The sequence below is a fragment of the Hipposideros armiger genome, unplaced genomic scaffold, assembly GCF_001890085.2.
Source record: "Hipposideros armiger isolate ML-2016 unplaced genomic scaffold, ASM189008v1 scaffold_390, whole genome shotgun sequence".
NCBI lineage: Eukaryota > Metazoa > Chordata > Mammalia > Chiroptera > Hipposideridae > Hipposideros > Hipposideros armiger.
Genome location: NW_017731740.1, coordinates 1,456,124 through 1,479,244, shown reverse-complemented (window position 1 = coordinate 1,479,244; position 23,121 = coordinate 1,456,124). Strand labels below are relative to the sequence as shown.

The window sequence follows — 23,121 nt, the reverse complement described above, 5'->3', positions numbered from 1 at the left end:
CACTTGAAAAGAATGTATATTCTGCTGCTTTTGGGTGAAATGTTCTGAAAATATCAATTAAATCGATCTGGTCTAATGTGTCATCATTTAAGGCCACTGTTTCCTTGTTGATTTTTCTGTCTGGATGATCTATTCATTGATGTGAATGGGATATTAAAATCCTCCATTGTGACTGTATTATTGTCACTCTCTCCATTTATGTCCGTCAATGTTTGTTTTATATATTTAGGTGCTCCTACATTGGGTTGTAGATGTTTATGGGAGTTATGTCTTCTTGTTGGATTGATCCCTTTATTATTATAAAGTGCCCTTCTTTGACCTTGTTACAGCCTTTGTCTTAAAATTTATTTTGTCTGATATAAGTGTTGCTACCCCATCTCTTTTTCATTTCCATTTGCATGAAATATCTTATTCTAACTTTTTACTTTCAGACTGTGTGTCTTTTGATCTGAAGTGGGTCTCTTGTAGGCAACATATATGTGGGCTTTTGTTGTTTTTATTTTAGTCCATTCAACCACCTTATTCTTTTGATGGGAACATTCAGTCCATTTATATTTAAAGTAATTATTGATAGGTATTTAGTTATTGCCATTTTATTAAATGTTTCCTGATTGTCTTTGTAGTTCTTTTTTGTTCCTGTCTTATTCTCTTGCTCTCTCCTCTTACATGTTGATGACTTTCTATAGTGTTGTGTTTAGATTCCCTTTTCTTTACTTCTTGTGTATCTTATCTCTTGTAGATTTTTGGTTAGTGCTTCATATATACCAAGCTATGTTTACTGCAGTCTTTTAAGTTGATTGTCGCTTAAGTTTGAACACATTCTAAAATCACTACATTATTATTCACCCCTCCACATTTATGTTTTTGTCATTACTTTTTACTTGTGTGTGTTTGTATTTCATAATTTATTATGATTATGCACCATCTTCCTACTTTGCCTTTTAACCTTTGTACTACGTTTATAGTTGGTTTATTCACTGCTCTTACTGTTTGCCTTTGTCAGATAGAATTTTGAAAAACATTTTTCTATTTATGTTTTTGAACTTTTCTACTTAAGTCCTTTTAACATTTCTTGTAATACGGTTTAGTGATGGTGAACTCCTTTAGCTTTTTCTTGTCCTAGGAGCTTTTTCTCTCTCCTTCAATTCTAAAAGATAACTGATGGATAGAGTAATCTTGATTGTAGATCTTTACTTTTCATCAGTTGGAATATTTGGTGCCAAACCCTTCTGACCTGCAAAATTTCTGTGGAGAAATGAACTGGCCAGCCTTATGGGAGCTCTTGTGTACATAACTAACTGTTTTTCTCTTGCTGCTTTTAAGATTCTTTCTTTGTCTTTAACCTTTGGCATTTTAATTATGATGTGTCTTAGTGTGGGCCTCTTTGGGTTCATCTTGTTTGGGACTCTGTGCATTTTCTGGGTGTACATGTCTATTTCCTTCAGCCATATGATGGAACTTTTCTGTCATTATTTCTTCAAATAGTTTTCAATTCCTTGCTGTCTCTCTTCTTCTGGTATCCCTATGATGCAAACGTTGTTAGGCTTGAAGTTGTCCTAGAGGTCCCTTAATCTATCCTTATTTTCTTTGGATTCCTTTTTGGTGTTCTAAGTGAGTATTTTCTGCTACATTGTCTTCCAGAACACTGATTTGATCCTTTGCTTTATCTAATATGCTGTTGATTCCCTGTAATGTAATCTTCATTTCAGTTATTGCATTCTTCATTTCTGACTAGTTCTTTTTTTATGGTTTCTGTCTCTTTGTTGAGGTTCTCACTGATTTCATCTTTTCTTCCCCTAAATTCATTGAGCATCCTTATAATCAGTGTTTTGAACTGTATCTGGTAGATTGCTTGTCTCCATCTCATTTAGTTCTTTTTCTGAAGTTTTGTCCAGTTTTTTCATTTGGGACATGCTTCTTTGTCTCCTTATTTTGGCTGCCTCCCTGTGTTCATTGGTGTGTATTAGGTAGTCTGTTATGTCTCCCAGTCTTAGCAGTGGCCTTATGTAGTAGGTGTCCTGTGAGGCACAGTGGCGCAGTCTCCCTGGTCACTTGAGCCACACATTCCAGTTGTGTCCCTTGTGTGGGTTTTGTGTGACCTCCTGTTGTAGTTGAGCCTTGATTGCTGTTGGCACTTCAGTGGGTGGAATTGACCCTAAGACTGACTGACCTTGCGGGCTTGCCCTGACTGCACCAGCCGAGGTGTTATGTGGGGTATGACCTCACATAGTGGGAGTAATTTTAGCATGGCTCTGGTGCCAACTGAATCAGCCCTTCAGGTGTGTCATATGTAATGCTAGTTGGGTGATACTCTGGTGTGGTCTGAAGTTGGCCATTGTGTGTTTTGGTACTGGAGCCTCCAGTGCAAGTCAAGGTCAGCTGCCCTTTGTGCCCAGCTTGGGGCCTCCTGGTGGGAGCCACAAAGTGATCTACGGTTGGTGATGGGGCTGGAGGTGCTTGGAAGAGGCTGAGAACTGAGGCTGGCTGTCACTCGTGCCAGGCTTGGGACCCTTTGGTGCGCACCACCATGTGAGGGGAGGCCACTGTCAGGCTTAGGGCTAACACCTGATGGGAGTTACAATGTAAGTTGAGAGGCGTTGCTGCTTGTGCAAGGCTTGGGGTTGCTTAGCAAGAGGTACAGGGCACACCAAGGCCAGCTGCTGCTTGTTTTGGGTTTGTGGACCTTTGAGAGATTTTAGGAAGGTTTGCGGCAAGAACCGAGGCAGGCTTCTTCTGTGGAAAAGCTGCTCCCAGCCACTCCATCCGGTGCATGAGTCAGGTGAGTTCTCAGAGAATCACCAGGGAGGGGTGAACAGTGTTAGCCAGGTTAGTGGAGAGCTCAGATTTGGCGTCTGCCAGGACTTCTGTCCCAGGTGAGAGCTGCTCTGATCCCTGCCTCTCCAGCCCTTGTACTGAAGCTAGTCAATTGTATTCTTCCCCATATGTCTCCTGTGCTTTACAAGTTGCTGCCTCTGTGTTGGAGCCTAGAGCGAGAGAGTTGCGAGCATGTGAGATTGTGCTTGTTTCCTTTAAGAGGATGCCTCTGTGTTCAGCAGCCCTCCATCTCACTTGGATGCAATCCCCACTGGTTTTTACAACCAGGTATTATGGGGACTTGTTTTCCCAGCACTGGCATCTCAGTCTTAGGAGCCCAGTGTGGGGCAGGGGCAGGGACCTCTCCTCCTCAGAGGGTACCTGCACAGCTGAGCTATCCATCCTGATTCTAAATTACCACACCATGGGTTCTGCGTCTCCACCCCTCCTACCAGTCTCGTAGTGGCTTCTTTATATTCTTAGTTCTAGGACTTCTGTTCAGTTAGTCTCAGGTGGTCTTCAGTGATGATTGTTCTGTAATTTAATTGTACTTTTGATGTCATGAGAGGAGGCCTTCGCAGCATTTACCTAGTCAGCCATTTTGACCCAAAGTCTATTTTCTCTTTTTTTATATAGAAATGGCAGCATACTAGATCTACTCTTCTACACTTGCTTTTCTCATATATCAAAATATAAAAGCCACTAATTTAGGAAAACCTCCTTGACAAAATCCTGAAATTGAAACAGGACAGGGAAGAACTATAGAAACCAATGAAGATGCTGGAAAATAAGAAATAAAGTAATTAGGGAGAATAATGCATCAATATGTTCTAGTAAATTGGAAAATCTAAGTGAAGTAAATGACTAAAAAAATATAAGAAATAGAAAATCTGAGTGAACCAGTAAGAGAAGAAGACATGAGAAAATTGCCAGATAGCCAAGAGAGAAAGCAATTGAAGAAGAATGGAATTAGCAGTTGAATTGAGACATCCTGAGATGAGTCAGATAAGATGCTTTAGATTTGCACCTGAGATGACCTCAGAGGGCTTTCAGTAGAGCAGTAAGAATGTGCACCCAATTGCTGGGTGGCTGCAAAGAGAGTTGCAGGTGAGGAAATGGAGACAGAGTAGAAGAACATTGTAGTGTAGTTCTGCTGTAAGTGGTACTTAGCATGGTACTCAGCATAGAGGGAAGATTTTTTCCTTTAAGGTTGCAGAGTTTTGAGCATATTTAAGGGATGATTGTCCCACGCCAGTAGAGGGAAAAGGTGAAAGTGCAGAAGAGAAAATAAATAATAGATAATTGAGATGTCCCTGAAAAAGGCAGGAGGAATTGAGATCTGGAATATAGATGGAAGGGGATTGGCCCTAGACAGGAGAAGGATTTCCTCTTCCATTCTGAAATGAAGAAGGGATGGACGCACATCCAGGTAAGGATTGGTGCTGGGAGGAATTTGGAGAATTTCTTGTTTGATGGCTTCCCATTTCTCCGTAGAGTGGCTTAGTCATTTGCTGAAAGTGAAGGGAGAAATGAAGGGCTAAGAGGTTTGAGAGAATGGAGAGTGCGTAATGATCAGTGGAGACAATAGGAGAGAAAACTGAATGGATGGGTACATGGGGTCCATGGGCAGCACTGAGGCCCACGTGGGTTCCAGCATTGCTCAGCCCACAAGGTGCAGGCGTGGAAAATGCCAACAAGGAGATTCTTCTGGGGAAGTGCTCTTCTCACTTACTGGTCTCAGGACCCCTTTACGTACTTTTCATTGCTAGCTCCAGAGAGCTTTCATTTATGTAGAGCATGTTTATTGATAAGGTCTCTATTAGAAATTAAAACTGGGAAACTTAAAAATGTTTATATTTCATGTAGAAATAAAATAAAAATCTATCCTGTTAACATAATACATTTTTATGAAAACTGACTATATTTTCCAAAACAAGAAATTTAGAGAGAAGAATGGTAGGTTTAATGGTTTGGCAGATCTCTTTAATCTCTGACATATTAGAAGATACATTGGGTTGTTGGAAAAGTCATGACGTATTTTTTTATGTTTTTCGTTGCAAAAATGCATCGTGACTTTTCCGACAACCCAATAGTTGGATTCACTTATTTTTCTATTCAGCCTGTTGCAGTATGTTGTTTTTGTCCAATTATATGATGAAAATTCATCCTCATAAGCATAGGTAATTGGAAAAGGGAGTATTTTAATAACCTTTTCAGATAATTGTGGTTCTTCTTTGATACTACACCAAAACTATACAGATGGTAAGTTTCTTAAAGATTAGTTAAGAATTTGGATTCTGACTCTTATCAATGAACTTTTTGTATCTAAAATCTATTGATATATTTTGCTGTGCATCTATTCTGATCTGTTCTGTTCATAGCTCTTTTGCCTATGCATGATTTTGTAACATCTTGCCTTTGTAACATTATGGTTCAAGGAGTTATGTAGATCTTCTAAGTGATATGCTTCATTAGACAATATTTAAAAATCACATTCATTAATATCACCCTTGATATCACTAGAAAAGCCTTTAATTATTGAGAAGCCATCAAATTCACAGTGATGGATACAAGTTTTACACCATTCTAATTTTTGCTTGAAAAATGGAATTTTATCATAAGTGATAAATTCTGTCATTGTTTTCCTTGAAGTAACAGGCTTGCTTTGTTCAGTTTTGAGAAAGTGTTCAGTATGCAAGCCTGAGTAATCAAACAGTTGCACAAGTGCTTTTTCTTTGAGACACCTATCCCACTTCATGATGTAGCAGCAGTGCTTTGTATGTTTTATTTCATTTCATCACACCAGATATTAAAAGGCTATGTACTTAATGGTTGAGATTTAGTAAAATTGTACTTTATTGAGACACAAGAGAAACTGGCCTCTTTGTGTTCCTGCACGTGCATGGTGGTGAAGAGTACAATGCCACTGGTACATAAATAAGGTACTTAGCCTTTATTTATGCTAAAATTCCAGTAGTGTTTCTCACTATTGCTTTAGTACCATAAGTACAAGTGTGCGCACAGTGAAAAAGGGGCACATAACATCTTAATATTATTATGAAAATAAATTTGACCTTGTGAAACCTCTGAAAAGGTCTTAGGGACCCATAGAGATCCATGAACCACGTTTTGAAAATTGATGTTCTAGGCTTCTGATTTTGTAGGTGTGTTAAGTGGAGTTGAGACATGGCAGTAAAAGGTACCATAGTTACAGATTGGACCATGGGTTCTGGCTTGCAGAGTCCTTTCACTTCCTGCATATTTGCTCTTTCTGAAAGGATACCAGATGTGCTTTTCAACTTATTTATTTGAAGTATGACAATTGCATGCTACATAGTCAAAGGAGCAATTTATGATGCTGAAATAACATTTGGGAGTAAAGAACTGTAGCTTGGAATACTAGACAGTACAAAGGATTTAAGAACTAGAGTTCCTAGTCCTGCCTCTGTTCTTCACGAGGCTTACTAAGTCCTGGGAATGTCTTCTTACCTGTCTAATCCTCAGGTTTCTCACCTCTAGGATGGGATTAATACTATTTGCTTCTACTTTCTCAAGATAGTTTTGATATTCAGATGATACCATCAGTTCCTTACCCCAGGTGATACTTTCTTCATCTTTACATCTGTAGCGCTGCGCTTGGTGTGTGATAGATAAGTCAGTAAATGTATATTGAGTTAATGAATGAGCTTTGAAAAAATGGTTTGTTTATGAAAGCTTTAAACATACAAAAGAAATAGAATTGTATAATGAACCCGTCTACCCTTCCCCGAATGCATTTGTAACTCTAGAAAATAAGACATGTTTTCATGTAAACAAAATATGACAGCCAATGAAATTAAAATTAGGTCCTTAATATCATCAGATACTCCTCTCACATTCAAATATCTCCAATTGAAGTAAAATATGTGCATATATATGTTTTCACAGTTGGTTTGTTCAAATCAGACCCACACAAAGTCCACTCATTGCAATTGTTTATGACTCTTGGTTTCTTTTAATCAAGAACAACTTCACTCCTCCAGCTCCTCCCTTTTTTATGTCATTAACTTGTTGGAGAAGTTGGCGCTAGTTTTTAAAAATTTACCAGTGTTTGATTGTTTCCCTGTAGTGTTATTTAGCTTATTCCTCTATTCCCTATATTTCTGGTAAACATAAATGTTTGATTAGATTCATATTTAGCTTTTTGGCAAGAATACTTTTTAGATGGTGCTGTGTTCTTCTTATGTGTATCACAGTAGGCGGTGCGTAATGTTTTCCTGATGCCAAGTGTGAGCAGTGGGTTCAAGTGTTGGCAGCCTGGCCTTTCCATTGTTCACCATCAGTGGAACAGTATCCAAGAGGCAGAGCTGTAGATAGTAACAAGCCTCTAAATTAGGGACTGGAGAGTTAACAGCGAGGATAAAGTTATACACAGTATGGAAAGAACTAATGTTTTTTCCCGCCATAGTAGATTTAGAGCTTATCTCTTAACATCAAATCATATTAAAACAAATGCCTTTAAAACATCTTTATAATAAAAAGACTCTCAAAACCGTTCTATGTCTAGATTATTTTAAGAATTTTATTAATTTAAATAACATTAATTGATACAGTAAGAGTCCAGATGACAATTTAGACACACCCTTGGCACTCTCTTGGTAATGAGATTTAAGGTGTTGGCTACAGGTACCATAATTTTTGTTTGCTTGTTTCTGTTAGAAAATAATTAAAGCACCCCCATCTTATGTGGTTAATAATGAATCCATTTGTAGAAATTACTGTTGAACTCAGACATTGGGAAATTAAAACAGTGCAAATTTGCAAAATATTGTTTAGTTTCTTCTTTTTGCTATTTATGTCTGTTAAAATGATACTGCAAGAAAAGTCTGTACTTCATATTTAGACTGGGGGTGAGGACAGGCAGTCAGAGTAATTTCTATGGAACCAAAAAAAGTTACCAATTTCTTGAAAAACTGGAGTGTTTTCAGGTTGTTGATTATGGAACATGAAATTTTACCCAAGGACATATTATTAACTTATTTCTTTCTTCAACAGGAAAATAGAAAGTATTTCAAGCGTAGTGAACTTGCAAAAAAAGAAGAGGAAGCATATTACGAAAGATGTGGCTACAAGGTATGAATGCCTGCTTTTAGGTTAACTTGTACATTTCTGAGTTTAAATTTATACACCTGTTGTTAAAGTGACAAAATTATTGATCTCTGTTCAATTTATCAATGTTATACATTAGCCTATAAATGAGAAGCCATCTGGAGAGGTATGAGTTTTTGTTTTTCTTTTTTCTTTTTTTTTTAATCTTAAATTCAGGAAAATACATGCATGACTTTTGGCTTGGAATGGTTGGCTTTTTGTGGACAGCATGAAGTGGCTTGACATCAAAGCTTGAATTTTTTTTTTTTTTTATTAAGTCCTGGATCTGATAGTGCCTCATTTTCATCTCCACTACCACTCCTTTCCCACCTCTCCCAATAAAAGTCTATTTTTAAAGGGTTCAAAACATTTTCTTCATTCAATAACAGTGGTATCAGCAGTGATGTTTTCCCTGCTTTCTCCGGAATACTTTAGGCCATTGTTTTTATATTTGCATTGTTAGTAATTCCTTTTGGCCCTATACCTTTTTGTGAAGGTAATGCCATATAACATTTATATGCTTTTGTGTAATAAGGAATCACATTTCAGACATTGCTCAGTCTGTTGGATAGAACATTTAATCTTGAAATATTTGTTAGCAACAAATTAGTTGTCTGGAAGACTTTGTATGTTTTAGAAGCATGACTGAAATTATCTTTGAGATTACCTAGTTGAATAACGGGGTTTTTATTGGGAGGGGTTAAAGGTTATGAGATGAAGTTATGTTTAAATTATTTTTAAAAGACTGTATCTAGTTTAATAATTTTGTAGCCAAAGTTGAGAGGCTGTATGAAATACTTTTGCCAAATCACAAATTTGAAATCAACTTTTTGCTTGTGAAACATCAATATATAAAATAATACCCTTGTGCATGTCATGGGGAAAGTTCTGGAAATTATCTGGCATAGCATTTCTAGAGGGAAGCATGAGGAATGCAAATGGTATGTATATGCATTTGGTTTTGTTTTGTAGTGTTGGGAGAGAGCAAGTTTTAAAAATGCAGTTCTATTTCTGGTAGGTTTATAAAATATGAAAGCTTGTGTTTTGATATTTTCCATAAATTGATTTCATTTGCTTCTAATTCAGGAAATTAAAATATGTTTTGTGTAAATAAGCATTGAATCGATATTCAGAAAGAAGAATTCTCATCTTTTGCTTGCCCAACATTGTCTAACTCACACTTGATTTGGAATAAGACTGACTTACCCTGGGTTTAGTCTGCTGGCTTGTTGCTTTCCCAGATCCCTAAATTTGAACCTTTCAACTTTTTGATAAGGTAGGAAAATAAATAGGAAAAGAAATTAAAACAGTGGCAGTTTGGCTTTGGTTAGATTGCATCAGTGATATGGCAGTGCTTTCTTGCTTGTAGAGAGGAAAGCACTGAGGCAAAGTAATTATTGTAAATGTTTTGCTTGTGATGCTGAGTCCCGCTGACAAAACGTCAAAGTTCTTTTTCTTTCCCTCAGAGCTATTAACTGCCATTCTATAATTAAAAATGCTTCTTATCCTGAGATTTTTTTTTGAGAAATTACCTGTTTTATACTTAAAAAGAAAGCACAGGTTTTTCTTTCTAAAACATTTTTAATATTTCCTTTTTGGTAGTAATGAAAGTACAGCATGAATTACTGTTAAAATTCCATTATAGAAACTAGTTACCATTTTTTAAGACTTAATGGCAATTTGGCTTGTGAAAATATGAAAGTTTAGTTACTACCTCAACTTTCTGTTAGTACTATTAACACTGATAAACATAACCTTTAACCATAAACTATAGAATCATAAATTATACAGTTTTAACCATATAGCATTTCTTACTTGAATTGTGAATTTTTTTCTTAATGTTGATCTTTTATGTTTTTTAAAAAAATTTCTTGGCATTTTAGATTTGTCTTCTGGTCAGTTGAGAAACCATATTTCAATATCTTTTTATAGAACACACAGTGGGGCTTACAAATTGCTGAATTCAGTTTTCCTAAACTGTGACTTGGGCAGCAGACAGAAGAAAACATATAAAGAGATTTTTTTTTTTCCACTGCAGGTTCATATGAATAAGAATGTCCACTCTTTTCTTTGTGTGGTATGAGTAGAGAGGTTTTTCATTACTTTTCCACAAGGTTTGTAGCCTAGTTTGTGGGCAAGTTCTATATAGCATTGGGAATTTTTCTACATGTCCAACAGTGATTTTTGTGCACTTGCAATAATACCTTTCAGAAAGTAGGGTAGGAAAAAACTGGAGCTTGAGACTTCACAGGTTTCTGTTAAAGCAGTTCTTTTCTTTGGCTTTCATTTTAAACCCAGAGCAAGGATCAGATAACTATGTAAGATGAGTTTCTCAAAGAGGAGATGCAAGTTGATTGCTTTTAAGAAAAAAGTAAAATTCTTTGGAGTTTAGAGTTAAGATGAGTCTAAATTTCAGACTTTTTAAGTTTTTGATTTTGGAAACCGTTACACTTATTTTACCCTTCTGTAGCAGAACACAATTTTGGATGTACACGCTTTCTACTTGTGCTGTCCCTGATACGGACATGTTTGATAAGCTCTTAAAAGCGGTACATTTATTATGAGCGCTTTCCTCAGAGAAGCGCTTAGAAGACCTTCAATATTTAAAACATGTTTAACTTCTGTGAATAGCTAATCTAGCAGAATGATAAATATTAACTATATTTTAAAAGCTGAATTTCGTTTCTTTTGGCCATTAATATAGATACAGCCAAAAGAAGAGGACCAGAAACCATTAACTTCATCGAATCCAGTATTAGAACTTGAACTCGCAGAGGAAAAATTACCCATGACCCTTTCTAGGCAAGAGGTAAGTTTATATATATAAAATGCTTCGTGGGGGAAAAAAAGGAAAACTCTCCACAGCATTTTTTATTTCTAGCTCTTTCCAGTAAGTTTTATGTCATTATTTCCAATATAAGATGACTCTTTAAATACTGTGCAGCTAGCCAGTTTTCTTCATAAGGTTCTAAATTAATCTGCTTTTCTTGATGCTATTATCTTAAACTTTTTAAAGAATCCTTCTAAATTTTAAAAACTAAACATGTTTTAAGTGCATATATTCTAAATAATTATACGTAAATTATTTGTCTAAATTATTTTAAATAATGTACTATTTTATAGCTTACTTTTTTCTTAATACATCTTTCTAGGTCAAAATATAAAGATCTGTATAATTTTTTTACTATAATTTCCCTTTTATTTTAAAAAACAATTTTTTATTAATGGTCATTTAGATTGCTTCAGCATTTGCCTATTATGAATCAAACTAAGATGAGCATCCTATACAGACGTTGCACGCATAATTATGATTATTTCCTTTGGAAAATTTTCTAGAAGCTTGATTTCTGGAGCCTATGTACTAAAGACTAAAGACTATGCACATTTCTAAAATTTAATCCATATTACTAGAGGGCTGGCTTTATATCAGTTTCACCAGTTTATATTTTCACCCGTAGTGTTTGCCCATACTGTGGTCAATATCAACTATCATTTCCCTAAACCCGACAAACAACATTTTAGATATCCATGTGATGTAAAGAATTCAAACTGTACAGACGGGTACAAAACAAAAACGGACTTTGAACGAAAAACTTTCAGAGGAAAAGATGGCTGACTCTAGAAGCTGTCATGTGACAATTAGATGAATTGAATACTTCGCCTGAAGAGAGGAATATTAGAGACTTTTAAAAGAATCCATTGACAACAGCTCTAATTTTGGAAAAGAATTGAGCATTCTGTGATTTAATAAAATAGAACTAAGGTAAATGAGTAGGAGTTTTCAGGGAGGTAGATTTTAGTTCATTTTGAGAAGCAAAACATATCTGTCAAAAAACGGGATAGGCTGTTTCATGAAGAGATGTGATTCCTGTCATTGGTCAGACAGGGACCCAACAAAGATGTTTTTTGAGGTCATTTCTACATTAATTAGAGGAAGCAGTCGACAACCTCTTAAGTTTCTTTTTAATACCAAGCTTCAGTTAATCCACTGGGAGCCCTACCAGTGGTTTCTAAGTCTGATTCTATTTATGTTTCCAGGTAAAGTTCTTGGTATTTAAAAAAAAAAGTTTGTATCAACCATTATTAATTATAAGTTTTGTTTCCCCTTTTTATGAACTATAATATGTATATAAAGAGTGTATAAAATACATGTGCAATATAATGGATAACTGCAAAACGAACATCCATATAACCATCACTTAGGTCAATAAATAGAGCATTATCAGCCCCTCAAAAGCCCTGTATGTGCCCCACTCTGATCGTAACTTAGTTTTTCTTCTGAGGGACAAGTATTTGGTTTAAATGTAGCATTGCAATCTGTTCTTAGCTGTGATCATTGAGTTATCAGCTGACTCTAGACTTTATTTTCTTTCTCTATATAAATACCATCACTCCCTCCATTCTTAATGTGTTTTTTAATGTATTCTGCTACACAGATTGATTGCTACTTTCCTGAAACAGTCAGCCAAAGGACCTAAACTGTTAGCATTATTAAAGTGTGACAGTAATAACTCAGTATATCTGTTCATGGAAAATTAAAGAAAAAACAAGCACAACTTTCTGCATCAGCATTTCACAATAAGTATTTGGTCACCTAAAATAGGAATTACTGTTACCAAAACATCAGGAATTACTACTGTCTTTTGATTTTTTTTTATAGGTTATCAGAAGATTGAGAGAAAGAGGGGAACCAATCAGACTATTTGGAGAAACCGATTATGATGCTTTTCAACGTTTAAGAAAAATAGAGATCCTCACACCAGAAGTTAACAAGGTAATAAGACAGAACAAAGCTATTAATAGAAGACTGTCACTGTAGCACAGAAACTACAATAGTATGGAATTTGACGAAGCTTGACTAATTATTATAGGCAAAATGGAAAAATAAAGTTGCCAGATTGTAGCTGAATGTGTTTTCTTTAATTTTCAAAACACATATCTTAAGCATACAGTTTAGTGCATTTTGACAGATACATATAAGCATGTAATTAGTATGCTTATGAAGATATACAACATTTTTATCACCCAAGAAAGTTCCTAAGCACCCCTTTTTAACAATCCCATATTCTTCCTTCTCCACTCCTGGGCAGCCACCTTTTAAAATTCTGTCACTGTAGGTTAATTTTGCTTGTTTTACTATTTCATATAGATCGAGTCACAGAGTATGTGTCTGGCTTCTTTTGCTCAGCACAGTATTTCTTAGATTCATCCATGTTATTGCGGATATCAGTAGTTTGTTCCTTTTCATTGCCGATGATATTCAGTCATATGAATATACCACAATTTGTTTTTCACTTTGGGCTGTAAACTGCTATGAACGTTCTTATACAAATCTTTTTGAACCTTTGTTATTTCTCTTGGGTAAATACGTTGCATCTCTTGGGTAAATACCTAGAAGTAGAATTGCTAAATAGTAAGAGTAAATGTATGCTTAACTTTTTAAGAAATGCCAGATATTTCCAAATGTCATCAGCACTGTTACTGTTAGTCTTAAATTTTAACCATGCTCATGGATGTGTAATAGCATCTCATTGTGCTTCTATTCACACTTCCCTGATAACTAAATATTATGAGCATCTTTTCATGGACTTATTGGCCACATCTTTCTCTGTGCAGTGTGTGTTAGTCTTTTGTTCATGTCTTAATTGGGTTGTTTGTCTTTTTATTTTTGAATAGTAGGAGCTCTTCATATATTCTGGATATTAAGTCCTTTCGCAGATATAGATATACATTTTGTGACTACCTTCTCCTAGTATATGGCTTACCGATACTCTTATTGGTGTCTTTTGAGAGGCAGAGTTTTAAATTTCGATGAAGTTTATCAGTTTTTTCTTTTATAGTATTACCTTTGGTGTTTTGCTTAAGAAATCTTTGCTTGTCTCAATGTCTTGAAAAGATATTCTTCTGCTTTTTTTTCTAAAAGCTTCATAGTTGTAGCTTTTACGTTTAGGGCTCTGATCTTGTTTTATGACTCAGCATATGGCCTGTCTGGATGAATATTCCGTGGGCTCTTGAAAAGAGTATGTTTTATGCTTTGGTAAATGTCTGTTACTATAGTATTGTTCAGATATTCTGTGGCCTTATTAACTCATTACTTGTTTTATCAATTACTGAGAAACAAGTGTGGTTATCTATGGCTATGTAACAGATCACCCCTAAACTTAATAGCTTAACATAATTTATTATTATAAAATCTTTTTTGGCTATCTCTGACTGTAACAAACCACTCTGAAACCTAGTAACTTAAGAGAATTATCTCTCACAGTTCTGTGGTTTAATTGGGCGAAACTGGGCAGTTTTTGGCTTTGGGCTTTTGCATGTGATTGTAGTCGGGTGAGTGAGGGCTGTGGCTGAGGTCATCCATCTAAAGGCTTCCAGAGACTGGCCTTCTAACTTAGCATAATACCTTGAAGATTCATACATGTTGCAGTATGTGTCAGAATTTCCTTTTTAAGGCTGAATAATATTCCATAGTGTGTATGAACCCCATTTTGTTTATCCCTTCATCCTCTGTGGACGTTTGAGTTGTTTCTACCTTTTGGTTCTTGTGAATAATGCTGCTTATGAACAAATATCTGTTTGAGTTCCTGCTTTCATTTCTTTTGTGTGTATACCCAGAAATGGAATTGCTGGATCATATGGTGTTTCTGTGCTTAACTTTTTTTTCCCAAAGCATAAATACATTTAAAAAATTTTTCTTCATTTATATTACTAATGTTAACAGTAATTTGTTTTCCTTTATTTTTAGTCTTTTCTAACACATGCTTAACCTAAATTCTTGGAAAGAGTTAGTGGTGTTTATAACACTTCATTCACCAACATTTATTTCTCTTCTGTATCCTGAGTTATTTTCCTTATCAAAAGTTAGGATAAGAACCCTAACCCTACCTTAACCCTAAACCTGTCCCTAACCCTGACCCTAACCCTAAACCTAACACTAACCCTGTCACTAACCCCAACCCTGTGCCTAACCCATATACCCTGTCTCTAACCCTAGCCCTAACTCTGACATTCCCTAACCCTAACCCTGTCCCTAACCCTAACCCTAAAAAAAAAAAGGATAAAATACTAATGGGAACTACTAAATTTTTGTATCTGATTTAATTTTTTTACTACCCATGTTTCATTACTTGAAAAATCTTCTAGCTTTTAATATTATTTTACTACAATCTGCTCTATTGCTCTGTTACAATCTTGTTTAAGCCTGTATCAAATAATACAGAATTTCCTTTTTGTACAAAAAAACTCAGGTATAGTTGACATTTAACATTATATTAGTTTCAGGTGTATAACAATGATTTGAAATTTGTATATATTGCAAATGATCACCACAGTAAGTCTAGTTAATATTGATCACCATACATAGTTAAAAATTTTTTTTTTCTTGTGATGAGGACTTTTAAGATTTATTCTCTTAGTGACTTTCAAATACGCAAGACAGTCTTATTAACTGTAGTCACATTACATTCCCATGACTTATTTATTTTATAATTGGAACAGTCTATTTTAAGTTATAAGAACTTAAGTTTGAACGCATTGTAAAGCTCTGCATTTTTACTTTACTCCACCCACATTTTGTTTTTGATTTCACATTTTACATCTTTTTATCTTGTGTATTGTAGTTATAAATATTTTTACTACTTTTGTCTTAATCTTCATACTAGCTTTATAAGTGATTAATTCACTACCATTACTATATATTTGCCTTTACCAAAGAGATTTATACTTTCATATGTTTTCTTGTTACTAATTAGTACCCTTTCTTTTCAGCTTAAAAAAAGTCCCTTTAACATTTCTTGTAAGGCTTGTTTAGTGGTGATGAACTCCTTTAGCTTTTGCTTTTCTGGAAAACTCCTTCAATTTTGAATTATAACTTTGCTGGGTAGAGTATTCTTGGTTGGAAGTTTCCTCCCCCCCAGCACTTTGACTATATAAGGCCACTCCCTTGTGGCCTGCAAAGTTCCAGCTGAAAAATCTGCTGATAGTTTTATGCGGGTTCCATTGTACATAACAAGTTGCTTTTCGCTTGCTCCTTTTAAGAATCTCTCCTTGTCTAACTTTTGACATTTTAACTGTAACGTGTCTTGGTGTGGGTATGTTTAACTTTTTGAGGTATTGCCAAAAGTTTTCCAAACAGCTCCACCATTTTACATTTCCAGCAATGCACAAGGGTTCCTTTTCTCTGTGTCCTAGCCACCACTAGTTATTTCCTGTGTGTTTTTCTTTTCTTTTTTTTTTTTTTTATAACAGTCATCCTAATGGGTCTCATTGTGGTTTTGATTTGCATGTCCCTACTAGTGATGTTGAACATCTTTTCATTTGCTTATTGGGCATTTGTATATTTTCTTCTATTCAAGTCCTTTGCCCATTTTTTTTTTTAAGATTTTTATTGGGGAATTGGGGGGATGGGAACAGTGCTGGGGAATTGGGGGAAGGGGAATGGATAAGTTGCTGTCGTTTTGTTCCTCAGTCTAGTTGTGGAGGACGTTGCTTCACTGGCCCAAGTTGGCACCATCATTGCACTCCCCCCGGGCAAAGCAGATCAGTCGCCGGCCTCTGGACGGCCGCTCACTGCGGCTGCTGGCCGCTCACGTCAGCTGCTGGCCACACACGGTAGCCCATGGCAACCCACTGCCACAGGGGCTGCAGCCCACGCCCTTGCCGGCGACTCACGGCAGCCCAGCTCCAGGTTGAGCCGTTGTTCAGCATCTTAGCTGTGGAGGGCAGTGTCACTGGCCCTCATATGTGGGATCCGAACCGGGGCGCTCCGGCATCCCAAGCCAGCTCTCAACCATCGCGCCACTCGGCCGGCCCCCTTTGCCCATTTTTAATCAGGTTGTTTGTTTTTTGTTGTTAAGTTATAGGAGTTCCTTATATTTTCTGGATATCAGTATCAAATATTTGATTTGCAAATATTTTCTCCCTTCTTCATGGGTTATCTTTTCACTCTATTGATAGTGCCTTTGATGCATAAAAGTTAAATTTTGATGAAGTCCAATTTATTTTGTAGTTGTTGTTTCTGCTTTTGGTGTTGTATTGAAGAAATCATTGCCAAATCCAGTGTCATGAAGCTTTCTCCCTGTATTTTCTAATAAGCTTTATAGTTTCAGCTCTTATATTTAGGTCTTTGATACGTTTTGAGTTAACTTTTGTATATGGTGTAAGGTAAGGGTCTAGCTTTAAGGTATCCATTTTTATTGGTCACAAGTGGTCACAAACTGGATGTGAAATAGAATGTGGAATTTGCTGGTGTTAGAAATGTAGTGATAGCCTAGGATATAGATGAGACACTAGCTTTATACTGTTGACATTTCTGAATGTTTTGGGAGTTCAAAGTAGTTGCAGTGAGGCTAGATATTTTAAGTGAATTGGGAAAATGGTTTGGAAACTCTAATGAAGACTGGGTCACTTTCACCAGGCCTCGTTAGAAAATAGCAGCATTTATGCATATTCTTAGATTTGTCACTCACATGTTTTATTCTTTTACCATCAGAATAGATAATGTTTGTACATTCTTTTAAATTTAGTATGTTCATGAGAATTGACTTTGGACAGTGATGATAGCTATATAATACATTAAAATCTTGAGTCTCTAGTTTTACTAAGCTCAACTCCTTGTGGAGAAAAAATGAATTATACTTTAAAAAAATTATTTTTCAATTACAGTTGACGTACAATATTATTATTAGTTTCAGGCATACAGCACGATTAGACATTTATATACCTTACCAAGCGATCACCCTATAAGTCTAGTATGCATCTGAAACCATACATAGTTATTGCAATATTATTGACTATATTCCTACACTATACATTACATCCCTGTGACTGTTTTTGTAACTGGCAATTGTACTTCTTAATCCCTTCACTTTTTTCACCCAGTCCCCTAATCCCCCTCCCATCTGGTGACATTCAGTTTGTTCTGTGTCTATGAGTTTGTCTCTGTTTTGTTTGTTCATTTATTTTGTTTTTAAGATTCTGCATATAAGTGAAATAATATGGTATTTGTCTTTCTTTATCTTACTTCACTTAGCATTATACCCTCTAGGTTCATCCATGTTGTTGCAAATGGCAAGATTTCATTCCTTTTTTATGGCTGAGTAATATTCCATTGTGTGTGGGACTTGCCTTTTCTACATTTCACCTCTTCTACCAGTCTCGACATGGCTTTTCTTAAATCCTTGGTTATGGGACTTATGTTCACGCAGCCTTCAATTGGTTCACAGTGGTGGTTGCTCTATAATTTAGTTGTAATTTTGATGTCGTGGGAGGAGATGAACACAGTGTTTACCTACTCCAGCATCTTGACTGGAAGTCCTAGATGAATTGTACTTATTGGTTGTGGAAAATCAATAGTGAAGCATCAGCGAAATTTCATACTAGGTGTAATTTTTCACCTTTCTCAGGGATTGAGGAATGATCTGAAAGCAGCTTTGGATAAGATCGATCAGCAATACCTCAATGAACTTGTGGGTGGTCAAGAACCTGGAGAGGAGGACACACAGAATGATTTGAAAGTTCATGAAGAAAACACCACAATTGAAGAGTTAGAGGTAATCTCTATACCCACCTTCCCTCATCCCCTGTCATACCTTACATTCCCTGGAGCAGATGGTTGAGTTCATCAGGTTGTTCAGTTCAGAGCACATTATACAGGCCATTCTTTCATTCCATGCCTTTATTTACTCACCCCCTTTTTCTCATTCTCCACTCTCATTCCCCAACTTCCTGCCTTCAAATGTAATCATTCTAATATGTTTGATGTGCATCCTTTTATTTGTTGGTGCTCTTCTTTGTGTGTATTTGTTTTTTATTTACATAAATGATATTGTACTGAGAAATTCTTCATTCTGTTTTTCACTTTTCTTTTTTACACTTTGAACTTTGTTTTTAATATCCATTCTTGGTGTCTTTTGTACATCTAAACCTTTGCTTTTAACTGCTAAATAATAGTTCATATGTTGTGGCATTCACCGCGTTTTATTGTTCCCCCATAATGATGACTAGATTGTTCCCAGTTCCCTATTAACCACCAACAGCTTTGTGGTAAAGAATCTTGTACATCACCGCTATGCACTCAGAAGTGGATTGCTGGATTTGTATATATTTAACTTGCCTAAGTACTGCCAAGTTGCTCTCTGGAATGGCTGTACCAGCCTGCACCACACCAGCAGTGTGTGAGTGTCTTGTATCCCTACATTCCCTGCCAACACTTGGCAATCTTTTGCTTTCTAATGTTTGCCAGTGTGTTGAATGTGGAATGATATATATAATCTTAATTGAAAAACAATGTTGATCATCTAAATATCTAGCTCGAGTGAAAAATATGGCCTAGTTTAAAGCTCTTAATACTTAATAAAATGTAAACTGATAGTTTTCTGTTTTCTTTCATTCCTGGCTCTTGTACATGTTACACTCTTCTGTGAGTGAGACCATAGTTGAGGAGGTTATCCTTTTAATTATACCCCCCTTGCCCCAGCACCTACCTATGGACCCTAAATTTTATTGGAATAATTGGTGTGAGCAACCAGTTCTGGGGTATTTTTTTTCCTTTTTTTCAACAGCTTCATTGAGAAATTCACTTACCGTACAATTTACAAATTTAAAGTGTGTACTTCATTGATTTTTAGTATAATCAGCAGATAGGATGGTGCAGTCATCTTCAGAATCTAATTTTAGAACATTTTTGTTCTCTTGAAAAAAGAAATATATCCATTAGCAGTCGCCCCCTTTACCACCTTTTCTATTTTTTGATTCATAAATGATAACATTCTTGCTAAATTTGAATGGCTGATCAGTGAGTATTTTTAAACTTATGTAGAAATTCTATGAGCTTTTTAAATAGAAATTGGGCAGACTATGTAATAAATAGCCATGTTGAGACTCGTGTTGATGACATCTGTTCAGTTGTTGCTCTTTACTGATGAGCAGGAACATTGTTTTTCTTCAGGCATTGGGAGAATCATTAGGAAAAGGTGATGATCATAAAGACATGGACATCATTACCAAATTCCTGAAGGTACGTACTTTCAGGCTAGGAAAGGAGGACATTTGGGTTGCTTAAGAATTGTTCTTATATTTTTGGATTATGAAGGATTAAAGACTGGGAAGGAAAGCTCAATAAGCATTTCTGGCATGTACACTGTTTATGATATTGCTATGCACTTGGATATAGAGGTTAATCAAAGACAATGTGTATTTATGTTGCTCGTGGCACTTCTCTTTAAAGCTGACTTATTAATGTAAACACGTAGAAAAGAAGCGCAGCAGTGGAATGAACAAGAAGTTTGGGGAGTTAAAAATTTTTTTAAAACACTCTAGGAAGGAGCACAATGAGGGGAGGGTTCCAGAAGCTTTTATGAGAGGTGGTGACAGTAAGGAAAGGAAGGAGGTGGGAAGACATGGTCATTGAAGAAAGCGAACACATCGGTAACCTTTCAGAGACTGTTCATTTTCTCAATTCTACAGATAGCTGCTTTTTCTTGCTACGCTTGGTCATTCTGTCTGTCTTCTCAGCATTTCTCTGTTTCGTGGCTTAGACTGTGTGCAAATCCCAGATTCATTTTATCATTTATTCACATGTTATTTATGTTCAGGCCAAGAGATTTAAATGTAAGAAATGTTTTTACTTGTATTTAGAGTTTAAGTACAACATATGTTTCATCAAGATTCTGAATCTATTGAGGATATGATATGGAACTAGACAGGGCATGGGAACTAGTTATGAACTAGACTTTTCTCTCTGAGTTATATAGGATTACACTGGGGACCGCCACTAGGGGAGTGTGCCCTCCTCAGTCTTCACTGTTTCCCTGCCTCTCGAGAAAAGGGGCTGTTTGTACAGTTAAACCCATGGGGCACTGGGGCGGGATGGGTCATAGTTTTTTTTATTTCTGTTCCTTTTTTTCCTTCTTTCTATGTTAGTTAGGCACTTTAGTGGGATTTTTAAATTGAATTTGTAGTCTCGACTGCAAAAGGAGAAAGTCCAAATACCACAACATACTTGGAAGATTGCTTAAATATCATGGCACATATGGTATTATAATGTAGGTGGGTTGAATTTTATGTAACAGAAATACAAGTAAAAGTTTATTTCCATCAAACAGTTATCCATGTAATGTGATAGTTCTTTTTAGGGGGACTAGATTATCTCTGAGCTAGGAATATATGTAGAATAGGGAAGTTTGTATGTGACTTGCCAAAGGTACTACTTCAAGACATACATGACAAAATAAGCGGAAATAGTTGATTAAAATATCATCCACTAGTAATTAATCAGTCAAGAAATTGACTCTCGGGATGATAGTATACTGTTTTGTGTGTTAGAGAACTTTTAAACTTGTTGAACCACTGGGTGGCATTGTAGTCTAAATTTACCCATTCTTTCAACAGTTCCTTCTTGGCGTTTGGGCTAAAGAACTGAATGCCAGAGAAGATTACGTGAAGCGCAGTGTGCAGGGTAAACTGAACAGTGCCACTCAGAAACAGACCGAGTCCTATCTCAGACCCCTTTTCAGGAAGCTGCGGAAGAGGGTGAGGTGTCTCAAAAATGCTTCTATTAACGGGTTCAACAAACAACGTATAAAATTAGAACAAATGCAGTCTGTAACTACACACAGTAGCTTCCAAAATTAGTTATGCTTTTTTTTTCTTTTCCAGAACCTTCCTGCTGATATTAAAGAATCCATAACAGATATTATTAAGTTCATGTTGCAGAGAGAATATGTGAAGGTACATTACCGTGCTGTGCATTGAAAGTTCGGTTATGAGCTTCTCTAGATTGTGCACATAATATGTTCATTTAGTGTGGGAGTATTTTACATAGGAGATTCAAGAATAGATGTGAAATGAATTCGTAGTAAAATAAACCTTTTATTTTCTCAGCTCTGTATTGTCAGCTTTATTGTTGGGCATTGAATATAAAACTTTTAGACCACACTGTATGTTTAGTCATTTTTAAAGTAGGTATAAAGATTCTTCAGATCATGAACTGGATATAGGCAGTGTTCATTTCATGAATGGGATTGAATGGGATCAAAGTTTGTAAATTGTTTCTGTTGGAAAATTTGTTTCAAGCCATAATCAACAATGTTAAGCAGATTCATTTCGCAGGCCAGCTATAAAATCCCTCTTAATCCATAATATAGCTGAACTGTTGTATTACTGATACAATGGAATTTGACCACCCTTTGTACTTGTTTCTGTGAGAAATTGTTTCAGGTCAGGCTGCCAGAGCTCATCTCTCCCATCTCAGGACTGCAGCAGCAGCAGCCCTTGTAAGGGAAGACCTTCCCCTGGCTCCAGTATCTTTCCTCCCAAGTGGGCTCTGGGAGGAGGTGGCATGGGGAAAGGGCTCTGGTGTCCAGGTGCTGCGGGGGTAGTGTTTTGAAAGGGCAGAGTGGAAGGCTGTCACTTGATGGAGGGGAACAAGAAGAGAAGAACCTAATGCACCAGTCGTGGAGGTTGGAAATGGGACATTGCTTGGTGGGTCACAAGCTGAGTATGAAGAGGAGGGCTTCTGGCGGTGTGCCGCAAATGGGAGTAGGAGTAGAGAATTTCAGTGTTGCAGTCCCAGCGACAGAGCCAGAGCAGTAAATAGGGCACTGACGGAAGAGTGGGAACTGCTTATTTCTGTGCCTGAGTATCTGTACTCATGAAAAGGGACTGCTGGCATTCCTGGATGACTGGCTGGTCTCTTGATCAGAGCCTCATGCTATTGAGGCTCAAGTATTGTTTTCACTCCCTTTATATGAGAACCAGTTAGTTTTATCGAAGAAAATGTTTTTGTTTTATGGCTATCACTTTATTCTTGGATAGTTTCTGTTAGCTGTATGGTACTTACTAAGGACGACTGTATTGGAATGGATGAGTGAGGTCACCATTGCTGCAGAAAGAATTCATATCACTTGCTTTTCCCCCTGTGACTTTTTCTTGTTCTCATATATGAGAATCAGGTGAAAGTTTATTTTGTATAAACTACAGACGGAACCAAGGAACTTCAATAATCTATTTGGACAGTTTTCTTTGGAAATTTAGGGAAACAATATTCGAATTTTTGAGAATCAGTGATAAAAATGTCTTTTTAAAATTAAGTTTTAAAAAAATTGAGTAGAGCAAATTGAAATTTATCTTTAGGATAGAAATGACCTTCTCATTACCCTATTTGTAGTACCTAATTTT

The 23,121-nt window shown here is 36.3% G+C and overlaps 1 protein-coding gene across 4 annotated transcripts in view; it reads left to right on the top strand.

Moving 5' to 3' along the window:
* PRPF18 (pre-mRNA processing factor 18) overlaps positions 1-23,121 on the top strand; it is a 77,709-nt gene that overhangs the window by 40,046 nt on the left and 14,542 nt on the right. For 2 of the 4 annotated variants that reach the window (XM_019663422.1, XM_019663424.1), the window contains 8 exons: positions 7,849-7,926; positions 8,042-8,068; positions 10,646-10,750; positions 12,602-12,715; positions 18,348-18,494; positions 19,892-19,960; positions 21,334-21,474; positions 21,601-21,672. In XM_019663422.1, coding sequence (XP_019518967.1) covers positions 7,849-7,926; positions 8,042-8,068; positions 10,646-10,750; positions 12,602-12,715; positions 18,348-18,494; positions 19,892-19,960; positions 21,334-21,474; positions 21,601-21,672 — 753 coding nt within the window. The remainder of the gene's footprint in view (positions 1-7,848; positions 7,927-8,041; positions 8,069-10,645; positions 10,751-12,601; positions 12,716-18,347; positions 18,495-19,891; positions 19,961-21,333; positions 21,475-21,600; positions 21,673-23,121) is intronic. The other 2 variants (XM_019663423.1, XM_019663425.1) reach the window with 1 other exon arrangement.